This window comes from Magnolia sinica, chromosome 1, assembly GCF_029962835.1.
Source record: "Magnolia sinica isolate HGM2019 chromosome 1, MsV1, whole genome shotgun sequence".
In the NCBI taxonomy this organism is placed as follows: domain Eukaryota; kingdom Viridiplantae; phylum Streptophyta; class Magnoliopsida; order Magnoliales; family Magnoliaceae; genus Magnolia; species Magnolia sinica.
The window spans coordinates 110720375-110733014 of record NC_080573.1 but is presented as its reverse complement, the minus strand read 5'-3'; the positions used below and the strand labels follow the sequence as shown (position 1 = coordinate 110733014).

At 42.8% G+C, this 12640-nt stretch overlaps 2 protein-coding genes across 3 annotated transcripts; both read left to right on the top strand.

Annotated features, from left to right (window-relative positions):
- Window positions 1-238: 238 nt before the first annotated feature.
- Window positions 239-3092, top strand: LOC131253877 (vicilin Cor a 11.0101-like). Its single transcript, XM_058255002.1, has 6 exons — window positions 239-885; window positions 973-1148; window positions 1233-1313; window positions 1476-1751; window positions 2291-2627; window positions 2740-3092. Exons 1-6 carry the CDS (start codon window positions 264-266, stop codon window positions 2934-2936), a joined length of 1689 nt encoding a protein of 562 aa, XP_058110985.1. The 5' UTR covers window positions 239-263; the 3' UTR covers window positions 2937-3092.
- A 5107-nt stretch (window positions 3093-8199) lies between these two features.
- Window positions 8200-12135, top strand: LOC131253858 (vicilin Cor a 11.0101-like). 2 transcript variants are annotated; one of them, XM_058254992.1, is made up of 6 exons: window positions 8200-10264; window positions 10377-10552; window positions 10666-10746; window positions 10911-11186; window positions 11414-11738; window positions 11846-12135. In XM_058254992.1, exons 1-6 carry the CDS (start codon window positions 9271-9273, stop codon window positions 12040-12042), a joined length of 2049 nt encoding a protein of 682 aa, XP_058110975.1. In that variant the 5' UTR covers window positions 8200-9270; the 3' UTR covers window positions 12043-12135. The 2 variants fall into 2 exon arrangements, with proteins under 2 accessions (XP_058110975.1, XP_058110978.1); XM_058254995.1 differs by lacking the exon at window positions 10911-11186.
- Window positions 12136-12640: the final 505 nt, after the last annotated feature.

Here is a 12640-nt window from a genome sequence, read left to right as displayed (position 1 = left end):
GTGTTCTCTTCTGGAAATCTGTACTCATTTCATCGGTTTCACTTCTGTTCTCTTCGTACGCCGTACCACGTGAATGCTGCGTCAGGAAGCCGCGACGCGTCCGCTCTCGACGAACACGTTCAGGCACGTAGGCATGCATGCAAGCCCTGATCTCCACATCTACACGAACTTTGTTAGGTGTATTCTCGTCATTATATGAAAAGTTTCCTATAAATCCAGGGCCTTGCACCCTATCCTTCTCACATCAGAGCCCTTCGATTTCAATGGCGAAACCAGCTACCCTTCTGACCTTTTTCCTTCTCACTCTTTTCCTCGTCTCCACCACCTTCGGTTTTCGGTTTTCAGATGTTGTTAATGACGATCCCGAACAGCAGCTCAAGCAATGCCGGAAAGAATGCAGACAGCGTCAACCAGGCGAGAAAGAGTGCCCGCAACGGTGCGAGCAGCAATATCGAGAACAAACAAAGCAACGCCATGGTGGTGGCGAGAGGGAGGGAGAAGATCCAGAACATCAGCTAGAGAGATGCAGAGAAGGGTGCAGGCAGCGAAAGCAGCAGCACCAAAGTGAATGCGAGGATTGGTGCGAACAGCAGTACAAGGAACAGAAAGGACAGGGTCGTGGTGGTGATAGGGATAGAGAGAACCCACAGAGGGAAAGCAGTGAAGAGCAAGAACGGAATAATCCATACTTCTTCGATGAACAGAGCTTTACTCACCGTGTGAGAACCGAAGAAGGCAATATCAGGGCTCTAAAGAGGTTCTCTATGCAGTCGAACCTTCTGCAAGGGATCGACAACTACCGGCTGGTCATCCTAGAGGCGAACCCTAATACCTTCATCATACCTCACCATTGCGATGCTGAGATAGTTCTCTATGTGGTTAGAGGTATGGTTTCTTTTTCTTTTTATTTTTCTAGTTACAAGTAGAATGCATGCTTAAATGAAATATTGAAGAAATGTGAATTGGTTGCAGGAAGAGGAAATATCAATATCCTGAAAGAGAACAATAAGGAGTCGTACAACATTCGCAGAGGAGATATCCTTAGGATAAATGCCGGGGCTACTGTCTTCCTTATCAACAAAGACAACAACGAGAAGCTCTATGTTGCGAAGTTTCTCCAATCCGTCGCGACGTCAGGTCACTACAGGGTAAGAACATTCTTGCAGTAGTACTTGTTACAGGAAGCTAGTTTTAAGTTGCTAATGATTTTTTATTTTATTTTTTGGGTTTAGGAATTCTTTGGTGCAGGAGGTGAGGACCCTGAATCGTTTTATCGGAGCTTTAGCAATGATGTTCTTGAGGCCGCTTTCAAGGTAAGGAATCTCCTTTTCTTTTTAATGACATTCAATCAATGATGCTGCTGTTGCTGCGTCTGCTTCACAGAAGCTTGTATGCATGTAGTTTGTGTGGTAAGTCTTCTACACCTGAATAGAAGGATCTTACTTGCATTTCTTGTGTTGGGTTTGTTGTTATAGACTCCTAGGGATAGGTTGGAGAAGTTGTTCGGTCAGCAGAGAAAAGGTGCGATCATCAAGGCTTCCCAAGAGCAGATAAGGACCATAGAGCGACATGCGTCTTCTGCTAAGGGCAGTCATCAGTGGCCTTTTGGAGAATCGAAGGGACCCTTCAACCTGCTGAACAAGCAGCCCACGCATTCCAACAACTACGGTAAGTTGTGGGAAGCTGATGCTGACGACTACAAGCCGCTCCAAGATCTTGACGTCCAAGTCGCTTTTGCTAATATCAGCCGTGTAAGCTTCTTCTCTAATCTCTAGCTTTGCAAGTGTTGAAATTCACGTGATACATGTTTCTGGTGGAACCCACGTTTTAAGGGTCCAATAATTTCATCTGGTGGCCACTATCTTGTAATAGACCCAACGCTCTTATGGGATGAACCATCGATGCGAGTTTTTGGGTACTTCGCATCCACCCAAGTGTTCCATGCATAGTTTCAAAACTCGACTTAAGCTCAGGTGAGTTGACTCATCTTGGCCAGATTTCACCAAGCCTCAGAGTTTTCGACGTAGCTCGATTCAAATTGGCACAAGTGACATTATTTATATATTATTACATTTAGATATTTAATATAAAACCTCAGAAAACTCATACCACTTCTCAAGAAACACATCGAGTTCGTTTTGAGTTGAGTTTTCTCGTGTTTTTTAACTATGGCCACACGAATAAATGGTTTTGATAGCCAGAACGGTGGAACCCACGTGGTGGAAATAATCTGTTAGCTCAAACATGGTATTGTGCGCGTGTTCAAGACTGACAATTATTCATTTTTCAGGGAGGAATGCATCTGCCCTTCTACAACTCGAAGTCAGCAAAAGTGGTGTTGGTGGTGCAAGGAACGGGCTACTTCGAGATGGCGTGTCCTCACGTCTGGAGCCAGCGTCGCCAGAGCGAGCAAGGAGGCCGCCAGAGCGAGCAAGAAAAAGAAGAAGAGGAGCAGCAGCATGAGGGTCCTGTACGCTACCAAAGAGTCCGTTCTCGTCTCTCTCCCAATACGGGCTTTGTCGTCCCAGCTGGTCATCCAGTCGTTACCGTTGCTTCTGGTAACGAGAATCTGCAGATGTTGTGCTTTGAAGTAAATGCCTGGGACAACCACAAGTACTATCTAGCAGGTGGGTCATATATATGTTTTGATTCCAACCAAATGGATAGTTAGGATCGTCTGATCATTGCATTGGGGCCCACTAGATATTGATCTTGTTCCTGTTGTTGTCATGTATGTAGGAAAGAAGAACATACTGAGGCAGATGGAGAAGGAAGAGAAGGAGCTCTCGTTCAGTTCACCTGCAAAAGAGATAGATGAGATCTTCAATGCTCAGGGGGAGGAGGCTTTCGCTCCTGGACCGGAGCAACTCCAAGAGAGACAGGAGGGAGGAAGCCACGGGCCTCTAGAGTCTATCTTGGATTTCGCTGGCTTTTAGTCTTTTAACTGCTCTCTGTGGCACGAGATCTATGTAGTAAGGGACTGATTACCTACCCACCTACCTACATGTAAGTACGTGTTGAGACTTGAGAGTGTAAATACCGAATAAGAGTTTCCAAGAGCTGGGAAGAATAAAAGGTGGTTTTCCCGTGTACGTGCAGTGCAACTTCTCTGATTTTATTGCCTTTTTGTGTTGTTGAGAGTAAAGTAGACGTATTGACTCATTAACCAAACGAAAGAAAAAGCGCCGTTAATCTACGTGCTCGTCAAAAGAAAAAGGAAGAAAGAAGTCCCAGGGGATTAAAAAGGAATATTTACAAATTAGCGCCTCGTTAATATATTATTGACATTCCTGTACCTTTTTAAGATAAAATTTTATAAATCTACCTCATTTATTAATTAAGTTATCGTCAAACAGGTACCTTCCATTAGTTTCCTTCAACTTCCGTTAGTTTTATATATATATATATATTCTAAAATGACAAAAATACCCACTAAATAATGACAATATTGCTTAAGAAAAATTAAATAGATACTTAGATACTTGTTGATGTAGAAATCTGGTTACTCTTCTCCTTGGCTCGTGAACCCGCACAAAGGGCAAATAAGACCCTGACTTGTGTGCCGGGATCGTCCGATACCAAAGTCAGGAATTTGGGTCTTAGTTGGGTATACAAGGGTTAGGGCTAGAGATTGTGCGTCTATCTTCTTTCGAGAGTCTTTTCTTTTATAGGTGAGGAGAGGCGGTTGCGTAGGGAGTATTCGTCCTTATTTTGGTGGGGGATAGAATCTTTATAGGATTCTAGATCTACACGGTTGGATTCTTCTAGATCATCAGCGAATAGATCCGCGTTGGATATGGTCTTCGTGATCTTCGGCGCAAATCGTGGGCCGAGTGGGCGTTGGTTAGGTCGAGCTCGGCCTAATGTTGGCCACAAGCTCGATTGGTCACGCTAGTTGAGACCTTGGCGGGCCAAGGTATAGCACGACCTACTTACTAAGGTTGGGTTCAGCCTCTTTGCTGTTGAGGTTGGGTTCAGCCTATTTGCTGAAGCCTGCCTCAATTTTTCTGATGAGGTTGAGCTTGGCCTTGGGTTGAGGCGGAGCATCTTTTCTTATTGGTTTAGAGGTTGAGCTTGGCCTTGGGTTGAGGCGGAGCATCTTTTCTTATTGGTTTAGAGGTGAGGGCTAGACTACTAGGTCACACCTATAGCTTGTTAGGATGCTTGACCTAGCCTGTTGACCATAGATCAGTACATTTTTCCATAAAAATACTTTTTTTTAAACGCACGCACACACACCCCCACACACTCACGCTGGTGGAATTTCACCACCTATGGGTACTCGAGCCCTTGACCGGAGTTGAAACTCCTGAGAGTCTACCACCCAAGCAAGAGAAAGGACCCAATTCCCATAAAAAATACTTATTTAATAACAAGAACATATAATTAATGATGTGCTATTATAAAAAATAAAAATAAAAAATTCCCCGGCGTCATGTTTCACCAATGCCCCCATTCATTTTTTTCATATCAATTTAGGGTCAAATCCAAATATAAGGTGCACACTGATTGAACCCCTACCATTAAAAATTTAAAAAGCTGGGCGGTGATTGAACGCCTACCATTAAAAACTTTCTTTAAAAAAAAAAAAAAAAACATGTCCAACCCGATGATTGTGTCAAGCGGACCTGGATAAACGGAAAACTCAAATATCAGCTTTGATCCAAGACTTTAACCTTACGTGGCCTTCCTAAAAGATTTTAACAGTGGGCGTTCAATCACCACTGTAACTTCAACCTTCTGAGGCCTCCCTAAAAGTTGTTAACAGTGGGCGTTCAATCACCACTGTTTCCTCTAGTCTGGTCCACACCAGATTTGGATCTCCAGTGCGGTCCACCTCAGATTTGGATCTGTCTCATGTTTGGGCTCATGGCCGGCCTATAAAATGATATGGAAAATGGATGGCGTGGATAAAAATCATAAAATGATATGGAAATTGGACGGCGTGGATAAAAATCATATATAATACACATACACATCATGGTGGGTCCTCAGCGTCCACAGCTTTTCCTACACGGTGGCCACTCAGCAGTTTCACTTTTACTAACATCATGGTGGGGTCCACAGAGCTTAGCTTTTCCTGCTAGGACGCGCCCCTCACCAGCTGGGAACGGGCAGGAAGGTTTGAGTGGCCACCGTGGTCTATGGATCTTGTCCACATCGTATATTCATTTTTTTCCTATCATTTTAAGATATAAATTAAAAAATGAGGCAGATCCAAGGCTTAAGTGGACCACACCATAGGAAGCAGCTGTATTAATGATTCCCACCGTTGAAACTTTTCTAGGGCTCACAGGTAATAATGATTCTCACCTTTGAAACTTTTATGGGGGCCCACCGCAATGTTTATTTGTCATCCAACCTATATTCTTAAAGTTACGTGGACATGGATGAAGAGAGAACACAAATGTCAGCTCCATCCAAAAACTTCCTTCTAATGAAGGGAAAACACAAATAACAGCTTCATCCAGAAACTTACGTGCCACCCAAGAAGTTTTTAACAGTAATAATCCCATTGTGTAGTCCACTTCAGCCTTGGCTATACTTCATTTTTATACTCTAAAATGATATAAAAAATATTGGATGAATGGTGTGGATAAGACCATACATCATGTACGGTAGCCACTCAAAGGATGCGGATTTCCTGCTAAAGCCTTTTGTTGGAAGTTCCTGAACGCAGGTGGGACCTACTATGATGTTTATGAGAAATCCTCTCCCTCCATCCATTTTGTGAGCTCGTTTTAGGACATGAGGCCAAAATGAATCATATTCAATGCTCAAGTGGGCCAAAAATATTATCACGTGGCATGTAAACAACATTGTCGAACCCAAGGAGGTTTCAATGGTAGGAATTTAAATCCTTTTGGGAGCTATAAAATTTTTGGATGTAACTTAATTTTTGACCCATGATGTTAAATTAAATTCTAAATCCAATGGACAGATTGGATTCAACACATAAATCATGACAAGACCCATGACCCTTATAACATGACAACCTCAACCTTTATTACGTTACAACCACGAACTCCACACATCAGATGACAACCTCGACCCATATAACATGACAACCACGACCCATATAACATGACAACTACGACCCATATAACATGGCAACCTCAACCCATGATAACCACAACCTATATAACGTGACGACCATGACCCATATAACATGATAACCACGACCCATATAATATGACAACCTCAACCCATGATAACCACAACTCATATAACATGACGACCACGACCTATATAACATAACGACCCCAACCCTTACCACATTACAATTCACCACCCATATAACATGACAACCACGACCCATACCTATATAACATGGTAAGGGTCTTGGTTGTAATTTGGTAAGGGTCCTGATTATCAGGTCGATATAATTAATAACTTGATTATTTTTAAATAATAGCAGTCGAGGCCCAAAATGGGATGATCCATTCTTTCCACCTTGTCGGCTGACTCGTTGTAGGCCCTAAAAGTCCTGACTTGGGCAGTGTCTACTTCTAACAAACATCACAATGACGCTGGAAAGTTTCAACAGTGGGTGTCATTGTCACCATTATTTTCTATTATGTTGTCCACACAAGCTCTGGATTAGGCTGATATTTGGGCCCTAGCCCTAAAATGACACGACAAAAATGATGGGTGGCATGGATTATATACATACATCAATGTGGGCCCTATGAGTTGGGCCTCGCCCATGCCCAGAAAGGCTTCCATCCACATCACTTCATTAAATACGCCGCAACTTCTTATTCACTCAAAACAGTACAACTACTAAACCAAGGATAATGACATTTTGGTCCGAATACTCTGCTCACGACTAACGTAAATTTAATAATCACTAATTGCATTTTATGCAGCAGTGGTGACAATGTCAATTATCACGTGGACCAATTATATTGTTGGGTAACAAGCAGGACATGCAGAGGGTTCGGATTCCAATTAATAATATTCATGATGATTTTTTAATTTAATTTTATTTTTTTATTATTTTTTTTTGCCTAACTAGGAGGATACTTTTTTATTAACCCATAGACAAATGATGATAAACTTTCTGCAGCACCCACCAGCAGGGAAGCAGATTACCTGCAACGCACCCACCTCGTCACACCCACCATAAGGGAAGTCTATGGGGCCCACCTTGTCACACCCACCACAAGGGGAAGCGGATTGGCTGGTGTACCTCACACTAGCTATATAGCTGCTATAGGTACGTGTCGTGCGAAGACGAGCACTGAGGCTCATCGAACTCCGAGTTGTACGAACGATTCAAAGGAGATCAAAGTTACGTGAGCCCCACATTGACGTATTTATTATATCTATAATTTATTATATCTACATCGTTCATCTATTTTTAGAGATCATTTTAAAGCATTATCCAAAAAAAAAAAAAATCATATCCAAAGATCATCTGGACCACACCATAAATAGTAGTGGAGATAATAATTTTCACCGTTAAACAATTGTAGGGCCCACCATAACGTTTATTTTACATCCAATCTGTTCATAAGGTCACAAATACCTAAATGAAGAGGGAAAAAAAATTTCATATTGATTCAAAACTTCTGTGACCCCAAAAAGGGTTTCAGTGGTAAACGTTCAATCCCCACTGGTTTTTGCATTGTGGTCCACTTAATAGTTAGATTTGTCTTATTTTTCATCTCAAGACTTAAGATGAGCTTGTCAAATGGATGGACAGTTTGGATATAACACATACCTCATGATCAGACCCACAGAACTTGCTGACGTCAATACAGCAACTATATAGCTGGTGTGAGGTACACCAGCCAATCTGCTTCCCCACGAGGGATGTATATGGGGCCCACCTTGTCACATATGTTTTATCTGCAGTGTCCATCTGTTTTGCCAGCTTATTTTGAAGGAGGAAACAAAAACGAGACATCCAAAGCTCAATTTCATGATAACAAAAGAAATAGTGGGAATTGAATACCTGCATGTGAAACCCTCTTAGGACCCACTCTGATGTCAATCAATTCATGAGGTCACAAAAACATAGATAAAGGCATACAAAGGGAATTACACAAATATCAATTATAAGAAAACTTCCATCTCTTCCATGAAATTTTTAATAATGGACGTTCCTTCTCCACTATTAAATGTGGCGTGATCCATTTGAGCTTTGGATCTGTCTCAATTTTGGGACCTGAAATGAGCTTTGCCATGCGTGGATAAAACACATACATCTGGATAGGCTCACAGATTCGTGCCATTAGGGATATCCCTGGTGGCGGGTTCTGCAGGCACCCCACCCGCCTTAGAGAGAAGCAAGAAGAAATAATATCGACCTGTCTGATCCATGGACCCACTGATTAGTGGACCAAAACTCGCATGCACGTGTAATTATGAAAACGTCGTGGAACTGACCGCATCCACAGTGATCTCCAAACGCGGTGACGAGTTTGCCAGAATTCCATTTCTCAAAGTACAACACGCGTCCATCTGCATGCTACTCGCAGAATCGTTCTCTCTCCTCACAAAACGATGAAAAGCCAACACTAACCCTTTTATGCGATTTTCAGAAATATCCGCGGAAGTCTTCTATGACGTGTGTTGTACACAACGGGTACAACACTCCAGCTCTGTGGGCCCCATATTATTCTTTATTTGGCATCCATTCCATCCATCAGATTTATACCACTATGATAGTTCATGTAGATAAAAATAATTTCGTTTAAGAACTAATATAATCCACACCACATGAGAGAATAGAGTTAGAGGCCAGCCACATGTTCGTTTGTAGGGTTGTATATATTCCATCCCGTCCGTTGATCATGACACGCACAACAGTATAATTCAAATATCAAACACAATCCAGTTCAAATTTTCTAGAGGCTACAACCTCGTCAACTTAAGAGTTTTTAAGCCTTATTTTATATTATTTACATCGTATCGTCCATGGTTTTTGGATCAAAATCATTTATTTAATGAACGGTGAAAATACTATGTCCTACCTGATGGACAGTGTGGATTTTAGGCATGCCTCATAGATCTTGCCCGTATATACGCACTAAATGAAACATGTGTTATCTAAGATATGTGATTTATCTGTACCATGTGAACGCCGCCATCAGAAGCAGCCACGCGTCCGCTATTGATGATGATGTTCAAGCACGTAGACATGCATGCAATTTCTAATTGCCACATATCCACGTACTCTGTTTGGGGATATGTTCATCTTTGTAGGAAAATTTTCCTATAAATACAGGCCCTTACACCACATCCTTCCCACATCAAAGCCCCATGATTTCTCCAATGGCAAAACCAGCAACCCTCGTTATGACCCTTCTCTCACTATTCCTCGTCTCCGGCACCTTCGCTATCTCGTATGACCATGATCCCCTGCCGTGCATGGTGGCATGCAGAGCGCGGTTCCATCCCTCATCTTGCAAGCGTGTATGCGGAATCCAGATTTCGGAAGATGCTGGTAATGATCTGAGCCGAGACGATCCCGAACAGCAGCTGAAGAAATGCCAGAAAGATTGTAGACAGCGTCAACCCGACGACATGGAGTGTCAAAGACGCTGTGAGCAGCAATACGAAGAACAAACGAAGCAAAGAAACGATGGCGGTGAGAGGGAACAACAACCACAGAAATGCAGAAATCAGTGCAGGCGACAACGACTTCACCAGAGAGAATGCGAGCAGTGGTGTGAACAACAGTACAAGGAACAAACAGGGCAGGGTGGCGGTGATGATGATTTGAGTCGAGAAGATCCCATACAGCAGCTGAAGCAATGCCAGAAAGATTGCAGACAACGTCAACCTGGCAATATAGAGTGTCAACGACACTGCAAACAGCAATACGAAGAACAAACAGAGCAAGGCCATGGTGACGGCGAGATGGAACAGGAAGATCCAAAACAACAGCTACAGAAATGCAGACATCAGTGCAGGCAGCACCACCACCACCAGAGTGAATGCGAGCAATGGTGCAAAGAGCAGTACAAGGAACAAACAGGGCAGGGTGGCGGTGATGATTTGGATCGAGAAGTTATGCAAATGGAAAGAAATGAAGAGCAAGTAATGAATAATCCATACTTTTTCGATGAACAAAGCTTTAATCACCGTGTGTGGACTGAAGAAGGCAATATTAGGGTTCTAAAGAGGTTCTCTAGGCAATCTAAGCTTCTGCAAGGGATCGACAACTACCGCCTCGTCATCCTAGAGGCAAACCCTAATACCTTTATCATACCCAACCATTGGGATGCTGAGGAAGTTCTCTATGTGGTTAGAGGTATGAGTTCTTTTTCTTCTTTTAGTTGTCTTTGTAGCATGACTACTTTGTTTGGTTAATTACAAGTAGAATGCATGCTTGATTGGAATGAAGAAATGTGAATTGATTGTAGGAAGAGGAACAATCAGTTTCTTGAAAGAGAATAACAAAGAGGTGTACAACATTTCCAAAGGAGATATCCTTAGGATACCTGCAGGGACGACCGTCTTCTTGATTAACAGAGACAACAATGAGAAGCTGTGTGTTGCACATCTTCTCCAACCCGTCTCGATTCCTGGTCGCTACAAGGTGAAATACAAACACCCTTTTCCTCTACCAAGTAATATCATGCTATTCTTGTAGTAGTATCAGCGATAGAGGGCTAGTTTTAATTGGGAATGAAAATGATTTCTGTCGTGTAGGAATTTTTTGGGGCAGGAGGTGAGGACCCTGAATCGTTTTATAGGAGCTTTAGCAATGATGTTCTTGAGGCTGCCTTCAAGGTAAGCAATCTCCTTCTCTTTTTCATGTCATTCAATCAATGATGTTGCAGCTGCTTCTTAATTCACAGAAGCTTGTATGCATGTACTCTATGTGGTAACTCTTCTACACCTAAATAAAAGGATCTTATATACTTGCATTTCTTGCATTGGTTTTATGGTTATAGACTCCAAGGGATAGGTTGGAGAAGCTTTTCGGTCAGCAGAGAAAGGGCGCGATCATCAGGGCTTCCCAAGAGCAGATAAGGGCCATAGAACGACATGCGTCTTCTTCTTCGAGCAGTCATGAATTGTCGTTTGAAGAATGGAAAGGGCCCTTCAACCTGCTGAACAAGAAGCCCACCCATTCCAACAAGTACGGTGAACTGCATGAAGCTAATGCCGACGACTACAAGCAGCTCCAAGATGTGGATGTCCAAGTCTCATTTGCCAACATAAGCCGTGTAAGCTTCTCCTCTAATCTCTTGCTTGGAAAGTGCAGAAATTCACGTGAACTATGTTTCTAGTGGGGCCCACTTTTTTTTTTTGGGTGCTATATTTTCATCCGTTAGCCACTATCTTCTAGCTCAAACAAATTTTCAAGAAACGCGCCCAAGTTTTTGAGTCAACTCAACAAGGTTTGAAGTCGAGTTTTTGCATGAGATAAAGCGAAAATTTCGTCATTTTGTAGGGAGCGATGCATTTGCCCTTCTACAACTCGAAGGCAACAAAGGTGGTGTGGGTGGAGCAAGGAAGAGGATACTTCGAGATGACATGTCCTCACCTGTCGAACCAACGTCGCCAGAGCGAGGAAGGACGTGGGCAAGAACAAGAAGAAGAGCAGCAGCATGAAGGTCATGTAAGCTACCAGAGAGTCCGTTCGCGTCTCTCTCCTAACACGGTCTTTGTGGTCCCAGCTGGTCACCCGGTCGTGACCGTTGCTTCTCGTGACGAGAATCTGCAGATGGTTTGCTTTGAAATAAATGCTCGTGACAACCAGAAATACTACCTTGCAGGTGGGTCATGTGTTTTGATTCCAAATAAATTGGTGGTTAGGATCATATGGTTGCATTGGGGCACACTGAATATTGATATTGTTATTGTTATTACCTTGTGTGTGTAGGGAAGAAGAACATAATGAGACAGATGGAGAGGGAAGAGAAGGAGCTGTCCTTCAATGTACCTGCAAGAGAGGTGGAAAAGATCTTCAATGCTCAGGGAGAGGATGCTTTTGCTCCTGGGCCGGAGCAACGCCAAGAGAGAGAGGAGGGACGAAGTCACTGGCTTTTTGAGCCTTCGATGATTTTTGTCGGCTTTTAGTCTTTTTTAACTGCTCCATGCAAATATGTGGGGAGAGTGTAAATACCGAATAAGAGTTTCAATGAAGAATAAATACTGATGTTTTCCTCTGTACGTGCAGTGCATCTGTTCTCTGATTTTATTGCCTTTTATGTTGTGTCCTTCTTCCTTCTTCGGGAAGAAGAAACAGATAATCGATCATACTCACCCCGCTGAGGCCAACTTGTCGAGAAAGAGAGGGGGAGCTAGTCCCCATTGGCCGTGGTGGGCAGCAAGGGGGTATGGAAGTGCCCATTGGCAGTGGTAGGCAGCCAAGGGGTGTGGATCAGAATTTTCTTGTCGAGTTTGGATCCTTTGTTTGCCAAAAGCACGATTTTCCTGCTTTTTTCCTCGTATGCTGAATAGTGATTGGTCCATCTCAATCACCAATGCAATTATACAATCACATGGTTCAATTAAATTGCAACAACCACATTTTTGCTACTTAATGCAAACAGAGGATCTGTATTCTTGTTTGTGATGCCCCCACATATTTGTGAAGAGAAAGTTCTTAAAATTAGATCGAAATTGAATACCGATTCTCTTCTTGCTGCAAATAGGAAACTCTTGTTTGTACCAA